Consider the following 16691-nt stretch of genomic DNA (forward strand, 5'->3'; position numbering starts at 1 on the left):
TACTAAATAGTTATGAACTATTTACTAACTACCTAGCTAAAATAAATACAAATTTACCTGTAAAATAAAACCTAACCTGAGTTACACTAAAACCTAACCTTACACTACAATTAAATAAATTACCTAAATTAAATACAATTAACTAAATTACAAAAAAACCCCACTAAATTACACAAAATAAAAAACAAATTATCAGATATTTAAACTAATTACACCTAATCTAATAGCCCTATCAAAATAAAAAAGCCCCCCCCCCCAAAAAAAATAAATAAAAAAAACCCTAGCCTAAACTAAACTACCAATAGCCCTTAAAAGGGCCTTTTGCGGGGCATTGCCCCAAAGAAATCAGTTTTTTTACCTGTAAAGAAAAATACAAACAACCCCCCCAACAGTAAAACCCACCACCCACACAACCAACCCCCCAAATAAAAAGATAACTAAAAAAACCTAAGCTCCCCATTGCCCTGAAAAGGGCATTTGGATGGGCATTGTTTGCTCTGCAACGTTAGAAACAGTCCCCAAGACATCAGTGCTCGTGCAAGGACGTGTGCGCGGATAATGTGTGGCTTTAGGAGCAATTGGCACTGGAGTGAAAACCAACGTATGAGCTCATAGCATCACGGATACGGTGAGGCCACAGTAGTGTCAAGCTGTTGGGATATGCGTGGGCTGAGGATCAATATAGTATCTATTTTAAACACCCGCATTAAGATCTGTACCCATCGGCTAACACGTTATTGTGTGGGCATTTGCTGCTATCCTAAGCATAAAGTTTCAATGTGCTAAGGATTGGACGAGTGTGATTGGCGGACACACCCCCACCCTGTAGCCAATGAGGGACACACACCCTTTTCTTCTTAGTGTTTGAGACGCTGACGGAACACTCGTCCAGGCTGGGAGAGGACACTGAAGCGGGTTTGCTGTGACTTTTATTGTGCTGATTCGCTGTTTTAACTTTTATATAGTGTGAGTGTGATTCTTTATTCAAGACCTACATTAAAAGATTAACGTTGATCTACACTTAGATCTGTTTGTGCGCTCCTGTTTTTCTTCTTGTTTCAGCTGAAATTTAAGAATGTTGTTTTTTATGCAATATATAGAATTGAAGTATAAAATTATAAATTTATCTAGTAATTAGTTAGGAAAGCGTTAAGATAATAATGTCTTACAAGTTTTATAAATATTAATTTGGTTTAAAAACAGTTATCATATATTATGAATTATGGTGGATTTTATAAATTATGAAATATTTTAAAAATTATTATTATATAATTAGTTTTAAATATTGCAATTTTAGAAAGTATGTGAAATGAAAAGGATAGATTGTTACATTGGATTTATAGATCAATTGTTTGTAAAATAGTTAGAATATATTGTGGAGATTTTAATTTAACAGTAACTTAATGAAAGTCCACTACAATGTATTAATGTACCAGTGTAACATTTACCTGTAAAAGTATTACAGACTGGCTGACCAATAGCAAAAGCTTGTGGACACTGAGGGCGGGGCCTCAAGGCAAGCCCGGCAAATTTAAAAACATAACTGTAGCCACAATCAATATGCCACATTACCTGTTAAGAAAGTCTGCCTGAGTGCAGACGAAACGCGTTCAGAAGAGTAACACTGTAAGGCAGAGGAATCCGGGAGATAGTGGAGTAAGGAGGGCATAAATCTGAGCTCAGGATACCACCTATAATAAGCCCCATCCGTTTGACATCACTGACACTCGATCACTGGCAGCCTTGAGAGCATACAAAGAACTATCCAAAAGGATTTTTATAAAGGCTCATTTTTTACTTACTTCTAGTAAATACAATAGATTGTGTGTGTACTTAAGTTGTAATAAATTGATACCGTGAGTCACTGGTGCGCCTGTCCCTTTTTTGTCTATACTAATGTGGGGCATTTTATTATTACCAATAATAAATAGAGATAATAAACCACACAAGAGAAAGGTTACTAATAAGGAGTGACAGCATTACCGTAAAAGCTAAGAATGGTTGGTAGTATTAGATAAAAACTGTTATTTTACATAAATTACTTATGTGCTTTTATTTCTATTGTGTTCAATACTAGCCATGAAAGTTCAGGATGGAATGGGTTAATACATCTGTTAATTAACTATAGTCACGTGTTAGTAAATTATCCAATGGGATGAAGGTTTAAGGTATATATTTTGAGTTGTTTTAAACTGTTGATTGAGTCTATGATTAAGGCCACTGGCCGAAACATGTCAGACTACAATTTGCTGCCTTAAAGGGACACTAAACTAATTTTTTTTTCTTTCATGATCCAGATAGAGCATGCAAATTTAAGCAGCTTTCTAATTTACTCCTATTATCAATTTTTCTTTGTTCTCTTGCTATCTTTATTTAAAAAGCAGGAATGTGATGCATAGGAGCCGTTCCATTTTTGGTTGAGAACCTGGGTTATGCTTGCTTATTGGTGGGTAAATGTAAGCTTCCAATAAGCAAATGCTATCCATGGTGCTGAACCTAACATGGGCTGACTGCTAAGATTTACATGCCTTTATTTTAAAATAAAGATAGCAAGAGAACAAAGAAAATTCGATAACTGGCATAAATTAGAAAGTTGATCAAAATGTCATGCTCTATCTGAATCACGAAAGAAAATTTTTGGGTTCAGTGTCCCTTTAAGACTGTTCTACTTTTAATAATGTGCTAATAAAGAAGGACTTTTATTATATGGAGCTTGTGCTGGTCTTTCGTATTTTTGTGATATGTATGGAGCATATATAAAAAATAATATAGTTACTTTATGCATCCAAAAGCAGGCTCACTATGTCCCTGATCACAGATCACCAGCAACCGCTGATGTGGACACGTCACAAATTTCTTTGTTCTTCCTGCAAACTGACAGTGTAAAAACTGCATAACTACAACCTCATTAGTCTTCTCTCTTAGCAAATTATGGACACAGGTCACTATTGAGTTGTTTTTTGATAAAAAAAATTGTAAATATAAATTAAATAATGCATTTTTTATAATTCTGATTTAACTAATTCACATATATTGTTCACTGCTTTGATATAATTGTTTGCACTGTATGTTATGTATTTATTTTTTATACAGCAATCTATAGATTTTAGAGTCATTGCAAGAAAATATTTCCTATACGGGCCTAATCTTTAAAGGGATATGAATCCAACATTCTTCTTTCATGATTCAGATAGAGCATGCAATTTTAAACAACTGTCCAATTTTTTTCTATTATCTAATTTGCTTTGTTCTATCGATATCCTTTGTTAGATAGGGTCAGGAGCAGCAAAGCAGTACTGGGAGCTATCTGCTGATTTGTGGCTGTATGTAAATCACCATCTTGTCATTGGATTAATTTATGTGTCAGCTAGCTCCCACTAGTGCATTGCTTCTGCTAATGCTCTGTTACTAGTTGTTATCGTCGACTTCTAGCTCGTTTTGGCTTTGAATACTATTAATTAAAGTGCATCTCTGGCCGCACTTGGGACCATTACACATACGTTGATAGCCCTTGATCTACAGTTGAGCAAGAAAGGTTGTATCCTTTGTCCCAGCTTCTCACAAATGACCCAATGTGTTTTAGGGTTCTCCGAGTCCACTGACATAGACATATCAAATAGGGAATTTTACCCACTAATCCTTCTGACATTAATCTAGAGCTTCTTTATCAGAGGTGTCTAAGAAGACATGACACTAAAACAAATGTCTATGTATAGGTTAGATTACTATTTAAACTTTATAGCTTAATTTTGGAAAAGGTGTGCAATGATTAATTAATCTGCCATGTATTCTACATGTGGGTTTGTTTGCTATGAAAATACTTGATGGAACATACAAACCAACTCAATATAATAAATAATAAACTGGTAAAAAAAATGTGAAATAAGAACTTTAATGTGGGAATATATTCTTGGTTAACAAACCCTCTACTTTATGAACAACTGGAGATTTATGCAACGAAAAAAGGTACAAGAAAGCTGTATATGATATTAACACAGGGGACAACATATCCAATTGTAAAAGCTTTCTGTTCTATAGAGTGTTAATTCCTTTCATTATTCTACTTTGAGTTGATTATAACTTTAATTTCACAAGAAACCCTGCTACATATGTGTTCAGAACTAACAAATCAATATCCAACAGTGCAAACATATGGGAAGAGGAAGCGTCAGTGGCAATTGCATTGCTTTTTAATTGGCAGTAGAGCTAAAGGGATTTATTACTTGTACTGCTTTATTTTTTTTTCCCAATCTACATGTTTTTCTTCGATTGAGTTCACACTGAATATTAATAATAGGATTTCCCCATTAGATCCTGTGACACTCTTTTGTTTTGGAATCCATCACACATGTTTGAAATTTGCTTTAGACACATGATACAGCCCTTACTGTCAATAAAGGAATTTAATAGTGGCTTAAAGAGGAACACTAATGCATTAGAGTAAGAAAGAAAATATGTATACATTCTGATCTGTTTATATATAAAGACAATGGGCGCCATGTACTAAGAGGCAGGCGGACAGCTTCTTAACTCGCGAAGCTGTCCTCCCACCTCCGCTACACACGGGCAGCGGATCTATTAAACCGCTTGCCCGTATGTACCATTACACACTCATCGGAGTGTGTAATGCCCGCCCCTTCAATCGTGCGACCAATCACGCGACTGAAGGGGCTGTCAATCACCGAGAGCGAGCGTGCTCTCAGTGATTTTGCTTCGCCACCTAAGAGGTGGCGTAGGCTGTAGGAAGCACAGCGGTCTAATGACCGCTGCTTCTTACATTGCGGGAAGCAGGCTCGCATATGCGAACCTGCCCCGCAAAGGCTCCGGAGCAGCTTTTGCTGCTTCGTACATGGAGCCCAATATTTCAGAGGTTTCAGGTATGTCACTTTCTGTGGGATAACCCAAACTTGCAGCTTATGTATTGCGTTCCCACCCTCCTATGCACTGAAGATGAAGCCTATGTATTTTACAATTTTCTTATTTCTCTGTTTTTCATCCTTTACAGTTAGTACGCTATTTCACTCACACCCCTGTTATTAACCCTCCAACTACTGCTTATCTGCACAGCTAAAACCACTCTCTCCCTATGCTCTATCCCACAGGCTCACTTCACTCAGACAGCTCACCTAAAGCATCTGACTACTGTCTGCAAACAATCTATTTAGCAAGGCACTTTCCACCCTCCTACCCCACCCTGACGTTTACTCTTATTATATATCCACTCTTAAAGGGACACTGAACCCAAATGTTTTCTTTCGTGATTCAGATAGAGCATGCAATTTTAAGCAACTTTCTAATTTATTCATATTATCAATTTTTCTCTGTTCTCTTGCTATCTTTATTCGAAAAAGAAGGCATCTAAGCTTTTTTTTTGGTTCAGGACCATGGACAGAACTTTTTTATTGGTAGATGAATTTATCCACCAATCAGAAAGTACAACCCAATTTGATCACCAAAAATGGGCCGGCATCTAAACTTGCATTCTTGCATTTCAAATAAACATACCAAGAGAATGAAGAAAATTTGATAATAGGAGTAAATTAGAAAGTTGTTTAAAATGTCATGCTCTATCTGAATCGCGAAAGAAAGAATTTGGGTTCAGTGTGCCTTTAATTGATCTCAGGTGGAACTCCCCCAGGTGATCTGATTGCAATGAAGGATTAAAGGGACATAAAACCCCAAATTTTACTTTCATTATTCAGATAGAGCATACATTTTAAACAATTTTCCAATTTACTTCTATTATCACATTTTCTTAGTTTCCTTGTTATCCTTTGTTTAAGAGCAGGAAGGTTAACTCAGGATTGTGCTCGTGTCTGGCAGCAGTTTTTCAACAATGTTATACATTAGTAAAACACTAGATGGCAGTACTATTTCCTGTCATGAAGTGCTGTAGAAATGTGCACGCTACCTATCTAGATATCTCTTTAACAACGAATAAGAAGAGAACCAAGCAAAATTGATAATAGAAATAAATTGGTAACTTTTAAAAAAAATTGTATTCTCAATCTAAATTATGAAAAAAAAAATTGTGTATTGTGTCCCTTTAACTGCAGTTGCACATTCAGTCACATAACTTCACTTTTCCTACTCTCTTTATGCAGCCACATTGCTCCCTATATTTCAATGTAATATCACGCTGCACACTGCATCTTAGCTCTCACATTCTGCCATTTACAGATTCATTCTTTCTCATATTTCTGAATTTTCTTCCCTCTCATCTTGTGTGTAACTCCCTCTCCTTTAGATTTTAAAGGGACATAAAACAAGTTGGGATAGAGACAAATTAATTTAATTACTTTACCTGCTAATATATACTGCAGTGCCTCGGCATTAACCCTTTCTTTTAAGTTTCTGAATTGTTCAGCTCTAACTCCCCCTACACAATTCCTAAAATGGCTGTATCTATCTTCTCCTTTGCTTTGGTAGAATGCAAGACTTCAACACTCATTATCTGCTGGAGCATGCCTAGAAGCAAATTAGCTGCTGTGAACTCAGTTAAAATACAATCCCTGTGTTTCTGATCCTAAACACTGATAAGGGGAGGTGGATCAGACTTCTCCAGACAGCATAGCTATGTAACTAATTTTGCTCATTTTTGAAAATTATTTTAAAATACTTGCCAGCAATTTTCAAACAATTTTTTTTATGCAAAATATTTTTTTTACTTAATTAGCCCTTTTAGGATATGCACAGATTTCAATTTGTTTTATGGCACTTTAAGCTTAAGAGCCTTTCTACCTGTAGGCTAGTTTGTGTTCCTATTATTGATTATGCTCAAGGGAAGGGTATTCCTCTCCTCTTGTTCAATTATGTCAATTTAAAGGGACAGTAAACACCAGAAATTTTGTTGTTTAAAAAGGTATATAATCCCTTTATTACCCATTCCCCAATTTTGCATAACCAACGCAGTTATAATATTATACTTTTTACCTCTGTGATTACCTTGTATCTATGCCTCTGCAAACTGCCCCCTTATTTCGGTTCTTTTGACAGACATGCATTTTTAGCCAATCAGTGCTTGCTCTTAGGAACTTCACGTGCTGGAGCTCAATGTTATCTATATGAAACACATGAACTAACGCCCTCTAGTGGTGAAAAACGGTCAAAATGCTTTCCGATTAGAGGCAGTCTTCAAGGTCTAAGAAATTAGCACAGGAACCTCCTAGATTTAGCTTTCAACTAAGAATACCAAGAGAACAAAGCACAATTGGTAATAAAAGTAAATTGGAAAGTTGTTTAAAATTGCATGCCCTATTTAAATCATGAAAGATTTTTTTTTTTTCTTTACTGTTCCTTTAACTACTCCGATGATGTACCATCAAATATGTAACCTACCTTACTGTACTTGTTAGCGTATGTATTGTAATGTATGCACTATACTTTGTAAAGGGCTGTGGAATCTGTTGGCAATTTATAAGTAACCATTTTTATTGATAATAATAATAATGATAAGAAGAAGAAAACAAAGAGACAGCCTGGCACTGTAATCTCTACTCCAGCAATGGCCGTCATTTATCAACTACCAGACAGACGGTATTCACTCACGCAAACCTGTCTGCCCAAGATCGCAAAAGCTGATAGCGTATTTGCAGCAATATGCTGCTCATATTTCCCTGCTCGCACTAGAGCCCAATGGCGTGCAAGTAAGGGGTTCTCAATCACCCTGGGCAAAGGTACCCATAGTGATTTCATCTGCCAGCTAATAGCTGGTGTACTGGTAAGAAAGATGAGGTCTGATGACCGTTGTTTCCAAACTTTCGGCTTCAGGCTCATGCGAGCTTGCAGCAATCTGCCTTCAAAGCTGTATACGCAGTTTGAAAATTGGGCCAATATATCTGCTTATACCTGTCCTCATCATACTCATCCCATGGCTTCTCATTATTTGCCACCTTTCTACAAATCTTCAGATTCTCAATCTCTAAAAAAACCCTCATATTTACAAACTCTGGTCCACGTTTCCACAATCAATTAAGGGTTGCCAACTTTTTTTAAGAAAATAAGGGAGACTAAGGAATTGACAAATTAAATGTAGGAAATTGACAAATTAGACATTAAGTACTGGAAAAAAAACCACTTTATTTTGAAATTCGGTACAGTTTGGTACAACAAAATTCTTCATACAAATCATCTTCATTCACACAGTCTAGCTTAATACATTCAACAACTTTATGCAAATCTATTAATTCTATTTCTCATTTAAGGCACAGTGTGAGTAAAGATGTTAAACTGTTAGATACATTAAAATGATCAGCTAAATTAGAGTACAAGAGTAAAATATTAAATGTTTGCAATTAAGATTTTATATCTTGTAAAAAAAAATAGGGAAGAAAACGAGCAGATAAAAAAGAGAGTCTGGGAGACTGTAAAAAATGTTTGAGCAAATAAAGGAGATCCCTGGAAATAAGGGAGGGTTGGCAAACATAAATACAATATTTCACAGTTTTTAAATTTCAGAATTAATTGTTTATGTTTAATTAAATACATTTGAAACAATATTAGTTAAATGATAACTTTCTTTTAAGGCTATGTACAATTTACATATCATATCGCAGACAGAATATAGGGAGAAACAGGAGGGGCTTTTGGGATAGAAAAGTCACTTTTACTGAGAGTGAATCTGAGACTGCAGATGAATATATTTCATCAGGGGAAGGGTCCACTGATGATTTCAGTTTTCAGAACACTCAAGACACTAAAAAACAAGGCACTAGTAGGCCAGTCCCACCTAGTGGAATTCTAAAACCCCAGACAACTAAAATCAGAAGGTTATGCAACAGCTCCCCCTAGAGGTGGTTCAAGGGGAGGCTCTAAATACAAACCTTCAATACATTCACATTAGTATGTTCAATCTAGAAATGGAAGACCCTTAGATCAAGAGGAAAGAGCCAATATTGCTCAGTTTTTTTCCAGGCCCCCCTGCAAAATTAGACGGGGGGAGGAGAAAGAGACGGGTATGCTCAGAACAGGTATCCAGGTAACCAGGAGAGGGAGGAGTCAGCTACACAACAGATAAAATCTGTCATTAATCTCTCAATGATTGAATTGACAGCTACTGAGGAGAAAGTTTTGAGTTTAGGGCTTACGTTTGCCCCTACTCACTCCTTTGATATTTTTCAAACCCTGATAGATGTTATCAGACTGAATCAGGACCTTACGGTCAGGAAACATTTTTTTAGAGATACACAGGAAGACCAGGGCACATTTCAGCAAGTCATACCACCACATACAGGAGATCAGTATACTCTCACTTTTTAGTGAAGCCTGCAGTTTAGATGATTTAGAAGAATTACACATGCAAGGAGCAACACCTGATATTATAATTCTACCTTCGGAATGTCCACATTTTATCCCATTTTGGAGAGAGGGTCATATTTGGAAAAATTCCAAAAAACAGTGGGAAAGGATTTGACTAAGTTGTCTAGAACAAATGGGAACACCCCTGACAACCCTAGATCATTTAAGTCAAATCTCTCTAGACAAGAAAGGAAGGCTTTAAAAAATCTGAAAGAGAACCACACTATAGTCATCATGGGTGCTGATAAGGGGGGCCCTGTGGTAGTTCTCAGTAGAGAATATTTTGTGCAGGAGGCCTGCAGGAAGTTAAGGGATCCCAAAGGCTACCTAGTTTTGAAATTTGATCCCACACACAGATTTGCAATGGAGATAAGATACCTTTTAGATGACTGTTTTGAAATGGATTTTATAGATGCACACACAAGAGATTATCTCCTAGTGGAGAAACCAGTTACACCCATATTCAACCATCTGCCGAAGGTCCATAAAAGTTTGACCAACGTAGCAGGCAGACCAGTTGTGAGTGGCATTGGGTCTCTCTCAGAATGCTTGTCACAGTGGTTAGATGTAATTCTACAGCCACTAGTTCTGAGTTTACAAAGTTACTTAAAAGACACTAAGCAGTTACAACTGGAGATGGCAACCTTTGAGTGGTAAACTCATTACCACTGGGTAACCATAGATGTGAAGTCTTTATATTCATCTATTCCACACAGAATTGGTTTAGAGGCTATAAATTTTTCCTGACCAGGTCGCAAGAATATCACTCAGAGTTTTGCGACTTTGTACTCAGAGTAACTGATTTTTTGCTGACATAATTTATTTCAGTTTGAGGGGGTGTATTACCTCAAGAGATGTGGTAAAGCTATGGGGGCAAGTTTGCCCCTTCCTATGCCAACCTTGTAATGGGTTGGTGGGAGCTGGCCCACATCTTTGGAGGTACACACCCCCTGAGGGGCAGGATCTGTTATTTTAGGAGGTATATAGATGACCTCTTGAGTGTTTGGGTAGGAGACAAATCTGAGGCAGATTCCTTTGTCAGTAGCTTAAATAAGAACTCAATAGGCCTGGAAATTACATGGGATTTTGGAGAATATGCTGTTGATTACTTAGATGTTACACTACGGAGTACACCAGAGGGTAAGGTTCAGGTAGAACTTTTCCGTAAACCCAATCCAAGCATTTTTAAAGCAGTGACCGAAGGTCAATTCATAAGGACCAAAAGGAATAACTTGGAGGAAGGGTCTTACCAGGCACAAGCTAGGGATTTGTCATTACGCCTCAAAGGAAGAGGATACCCAAAAAAGTTGGTAAGGGATACGAAGACATGGGTAGACACCCTAGACAGAGATTCCCTTATTGAGTATAAAATTAAGGAGGATAAGACATGGAAGGGGTGAACTTCATAACTCAATACAGTGAACAGTACAAAAAGATCTGTGGCATTGTAAAGAGACATCTGTCCTGCCTAGCGGCATATGACAATGTATGCAAAATTTTAGAACAAGGCTGTAGGTACTCTTTCAGAAAGGCCAGGACATTAGGGAACTATCCCCTACACTGCTTCCAAGCACAAAGAAGGTCACTAGCTCTTGGCTACAATGTAAAGGTGTTTACAGATGTGGTTTTAGAAACTGTAAAGCATGTAAACACATCCAGCAAGGAGATTTTTTTAAGAGTTTTAAGACAGGGGAAAATTTTAATATTAATTTCTGTATAAACTGTAGATCAACCAATGCAATCTATCTTTTGTCATGCACAAAATGCCGGATTCAGTATGTGGGATTAACTTCTAGGGAGGTTCGACTATGATACGTGAACATCTTTCCAATATGAAATTGGGCTCCCTTACCACTCCACTGATCCAGCATTTCAGTAGGGTGCATGACAAAAAGCAGATACTCTAGTCTGGACAATAATTGATCAAGCACAGTGTGCTAGGAGGGTGGAGATCTAGAGAAGGTTTTAGCCAAAAAGGAAGTATTCTGGATACACAAATTGAATACTAGAGTTCCTAGTGGCTTAAACTCAGAGTTTGATCTCATCAATTTCTGGAATTGATTCAGAGTAGAGCTTAAGAGGCCCATTTATCAAGCTCTGTATGGAGCTTGAGGGCCTGTGTTTCTGGCGAGTCTTCAGACTCGCCAGAAACACAAGTTATGGAGCAGCGGTCTAAAGACCACTGCTCCATAATCCTGTCCGCCTGCTCTGATGAGGCGGACAGGAATCGCCACAATACAACCCGATCGAATACAACCCGATGTATATGTATATATATATATATATATATATATATATATGTCTTTCCTTTTGTAGCATGAGTTGAATTTATTACCTGTCTTCTAATTGTCATTATGCATGTACAAAGTCGGTTCATTTTTGTATTAGTCACATTTATGGAATAGTGTACATATATATATATATATATATATATATATATATATATATATATATATATATATATATATGTATTATCCTCTCTGCACCAAGGAGTTAATTCAGTGCACATTTTGTTAAAGGGGAGGGTCTGTGTTTATAATTCATTAATCAATTGATTTTTTAACTTATGGGACTTGGTAGTGGGTATGTAAGTCCCTCAAGGTGTTAGGACAAGTAGCTAAGATTACGGCCTAGTGCCGAAACATGTCAGCATTTTTTAGTCTGACCTCTTCCTTACCATGAGTACAGTGTTTGTATGTGCTTTTTTATACTTGCCATTGGCACTTCATTAAATGTTATGTTTTAATTACCTGGTGCTCCGGACTTTGGTTTCTTTCTATGTAAAATTTATGTCAATATTTATTTGTGCATAACAGAGCCTCATAGATTATCATAACCCTTACAGATTACCCACTCTACCCCAAATAATTTATCTTACAGAGGTAATATAACCATTGGTTATAGTTCTCCTTGACCCTTTCAGCAAATGAAATCCCTGGTTGTCTTGACAAACTGACTGAATATCATTTCTTGAAGGGACATTGAACTCAAACAAATTTCTTTGAAGCATATAAACGAGCAATATTTACATCTTTTTTTATTGGAAATAAATGGTTAATTGGATCTTTAGTACCTCTTGGTTTTTTAAAAAGAAATTGTACTTTGTTCACACTCCATAGAGAGGCCAAAAAGCTAAATCTGTAAGGCTTTTCAATATGCTGCAAAATTGCCTAAACTAGCTATTTGATTTGCAGCATTTACACGTTACAGAATTTACTTTTTGGATGTACTAGGGAGTGTGAGTAAAGCACAATGCAGTAATTTTAATTTGGACTAACACGAAGCACACAATAGGGTAAAATGTGATAAGGAACAACCCCACAGTTCTATTGACAGACAGTGACACACCCCACAAGCAAAATATACAAAAATATTTATTTCACAGGTACGTCAATTTTATAATGAAAGAAATATAATATATAGTAAAATGCCCTCTTTTAGATTAAAAAGGGGACAAAATATAACGTCTTATGCCTCTTTTTATTTTGCAGTTTAACAACAATGCTCGTAATGTCAGCTGTTTCGATCATCTTGTACAAGCTAATGTTCGTAACAAGAAGGTGCTGAGAAATGCTGTTAACAACATCACTGCCAAAGGGACAACGGACTACAAGACAGGCTTTAAATTTGCTTTTGATCAACTACTTAATGTAAGTATTATGTTTGAAATAAACAACTTAAAAAAGACATTATAATGATTAAAAGCTTTTCTTGAAATCTTATGTGGCCTCAGAGGTGGAGAGGACCTAAGTTTCAGTGCAAATCCCAGACCAGGATTCTGTTTTTTTCCAGTCTCTATGACCTCTGTGAGGCAGAGCAGACTCCAAATTAGATCTGTGACTTCCTTATTTCTGCAGCCCTAATGACCCCAGTGTGTCAAAGCAAACCCCAGACTACACTTGTTTTGTGCCAGCTATAATGACCTCGGGCCTAATTAATAGAGATGTGCATTTGGGATTCTGAAAAATGCAAATTCATCAGAATGTTTCTGATTTTTCAAGTCGTCAGATATACTAACTTCTGAATACATTATTGGATGAAATCAATGAAGAACAAATTATTTCATGACCAAATCGATTATTTCATTTGTTGGTACAGTTTGGTTCCATAAAATGTGCTGGCAGGGGGAGGAAGGAGGTATATTGTTTGATTAATAAGCTCCTTTGCTTTTAATATTGTACAGGGGATCTGACCATTTATGGGCCATTATCTCCCTGTCCAGTCCTTCCATAGTATTATGAATGATTAATGTTAGGTACAGCCAGTAAGGCACCTAATCAATTACTTTCCCAATTTACTGGTCAGCTATAATAACCCCATTTTAGAAATCCCTAGACAATATCCTCCAGTCCCTCTTATTTCCTTCTTAATACAGGGAGAGCCCACAGCTGCATTCATTACTTGTGGGAACACAGAACCTAGCCACCAGGAGGAGGCAAAGACACCCCAGCCAAAGGCTTAAATACCTCCCCCACTTCCCTCATCCCCCAGTCATTCTTTGCCTTTTCTCACAGGAGGTTGGCAGAGAAGTGTCAGAGGTTTTTGGAGTAGTCTCTTATGGAGGATAGTACCCTTTGGAATGGGACTGGAGTTTTAAGTAGTCTTGTCAGCCTCTCAGTGAGAGCATTGATGAAAGTTAGAGTCTGGAGATGCAGGGAGAGTCTTTCTGCGAAACCATCCAGACTCATATTAACAGCTCCTTAAGCAATCAGCATTGACAAGTTTCGCTGCCTGCTTTCTTCACTCAAGTCCATGTCAAAAGCGGTGCTACAATCTGTCAAACTTGAAGGACCGTGTTACTGTTCCACGGCATAGATTCCAGTAGAATCGTTTCATTTTTTACACATATTGCAAACGCTAGAAGACAGGGTCACAGTGTGGCTCCTTTTATCTATATGGAATCAAGGGTAATATCTGCTGAGGGGGATTATGAACAGTTGGGTTTAATCATATATGCTTTATTTGATTTTATGCTGCTCTTTGTGTAAGATGTTTATGGGTTTATAGGCTGAGATCGACTTTGAAGGTTGCGCAGCTTAAAAGTTTGGCGCGCTTTTTCTCATAGCAGGGACGGTCCTGCATTGTGCACCATGTGACCGGTATGGTCGAGCCTTCCATTTTCTTTCTCTTGGCCGAGTTACTACCGGAGAGGGTTTTTATCACTGTTCTGTCTGGGTCATAGGAGGTGGTGGGGGCCCCAGCCATAGGGGGTATAAGGGTGCCGCTTTTTTTATTTAAAATAAAGTTGTTGTTTTTCTGTAGTCCTCTGCATATTGTACATTAGCTATAGAGGAATCTAATTCATTAGGGGGTTCTCCCTCTATTTGAAAGAGTAATGATTGTTTATATTGTGAGGGAGCTCTGGAATATCTGCCCTCTCTATTACGTTTGATATGCCTTGATAAGGGGATTATATCAAATAAGGTTGATATGTTTAATACCACTGAGCCGTCCACCTCTGAGTAGTCCTCGTCCAGTGAGGTGCACACCCTACATGCATCTGGTATACACATGCAGCTTCCCATTGCACTGCTAATCCTCCATCTGGAGGAGGCCTTTTTTCTCCAGACGTTACTGCACAGTTTCATACGGCGGTGTCTGCGGCCATTAGTGCTTTCCCTCGCACTGTTAAGCGCAAGCGAAAGGTTAAATCTTGCACTCCTGCCCAATCAGTTATCCTAGGATGAGGTTATCTCTGAAACTTCAGAGTTTGAACTTTCAGGGTTGAAGTATGCTGCCTATAATCCTCCGCATGTGGAGGATCCAGTTTTTAGATTTTGGACAGAAAGTTTACGCTTTCTACTAAAGGAGGTTTTGACTACTTTAGAGGTTCCAAAGGTCGAGCTGCCAGTCGAACCTTGAGGTCCTAAATTTGATGGCAATCAATATTAAGGATGAGTGGAACATGATTAGATACCTCTTTCAGTCATCTGCTTTTTAAGGATCCCGGTTCCAGGCTCTATGGGGGTGGGTTCTCTTTTTCCCATCCCTACTTGGTTGGTGCTAATTTACGCTTGCCACACATAATGCTAGCCCATGTGAGGATAGTTCACTGTTCATAGAGCCGCCAGATATAAGGATGGAAACCCTGTTAAAAAGGATTTTCAACCTATGAGATATTTGCTTTTATGGAAGGTGCTTGTCGCCGCAGTTGCTGGAGCGGCTACCCTTTGGGGCATCTCCTTTGCAAAAATGTTCGAGGTAGAGGGTCTCCTTAACATTTTTCAGGAAAGAATTACAGCCTTCTGGGTTACTAATTCTTTTATTTGTGCTGCTATTACGCAGATTAATTAGCCTATGGCTAAGACTTCAGGTTTTCTGTTCAGGCCCGTGAGGTGCTCTGACAGATATAAATTCTAAATCTAGTCTCTTTCCCTCTCCTTTAAGGGAAAGAGTTTGCTTGACTATCTCCATGGTTTCAGGGGCCAAGGGTGCCTTCATATTTTGGATCAGGTAGGGGGCAGTCTGTCGCTCTTTCAGAGGCTTGGTTCAGGGACGTGCATGATCCTTGGGTCCTGGAGGTCATAGCTCAGGGTTGTAAGATAGGATTCAAATCTCATCCATTCAGGGGCAGATCATCCTCTCAACCTGTCTTCAAGACTAGGAAAGAGGGAAGCCTTTCTGGAGTGCGTAAGGGAACTGTCCTCCTTTGGAGTCATTGTCCCAGTGCCTATCATAGAGTGAGATTTGGGATACTATTTAAACATTTTCGTGGTCCAAAAGGAAGGAGGGATCTTTCCGTCCAGTTATGGACCTAAAGTGCTTAAAGGGACACTGAAGTCAAAATTAAACTTCATGATTCAGATACAGTATGCAATTTTAAACAACTTTCCAATTTACTTCCATTAACAAAATGTGCACCGTCTTTTTTATATTTACACTTTTTGAGTCACCAACTCCTACTGAGCATGTGCAAGAATTCACGGCATATACGTATATGCATTTGTGATTTGCTGATGGCTGTCACATGATACAGGGGGAGTGGAAATAGACATAACCTTGCAATTTATTTAACAAAAATCTACTACTCATTTAAAGTTCAGACTAAGTGCTATTGCATTGTTTTCTTATCACGCATTTGTTGATTATGCAAATGTACAGTGTTGACTGGTCCTTTAAGCAAATTTCTAAATGTCCCCTCGTCAAGATGGAGACAATAAGGTCCATTCTTCCCTTGATTTGGGAAGGGCAGTTTTCTACCACTATAGATCTGAAGGAGGCATTCCTTCACCTTCCAATCCACAGGAAACACTTCCAGTTCTTCAGGTTTAGGTTCCTTCCAGTTCATTGCACTTCTGTTTGGTCCAGGTACTGTTCCAAGAATTTTACGAAGGTTCTAGGGACTATTCTAACAGTAGCTCCCTTCTGGGATGACATTCTGGTACAAGCACCAT

The 16691-nt window shown here is 37.9% G+C and overlaps 1 protein-coding gene across 4 annotated transcripts in view; it reads left to right on the forward strand.

The window, feature by feature from the left end:
* CACNA2D1 (calcium voltage-gated channel auxiliary subunit alpha2delta 1) overlaps nucleotides 1–16691 on the forward strand; it is a 1258723-nt gene that overhangs the window by 934960 nt on the left and 307072 nt on the right. For all 4 annotated transcript variants that reach the window (XM_053716513.1, XM_053716514.1, XM_053716515.1 and 1 more), the window contains exon 11: nucleotides 12789–12947. In XM_053716513.1, the coding sequence (XP_053572488.1) occupies nucleotides 12789–12947 (159 nt within the window). The remainder of the gene's footprint in view (nucleotides 1–12788; nucleotides 12948–16691) is intronic.

The sequence above is a fragment of the Bombina bombina genome, chromosome 6 (genome assembly GCF_027579735.1).
Source record: "Bombina bombina isolate aBomBom1 chromosome 6, aBomBom1.pri, whole genome shotgun sequence".
Lineage (NCBI taxonomy): Eukaryota > Metazoa > Chordata > Amphibia > Anura > Bombinatoridae > Bombina > Bombina bombina.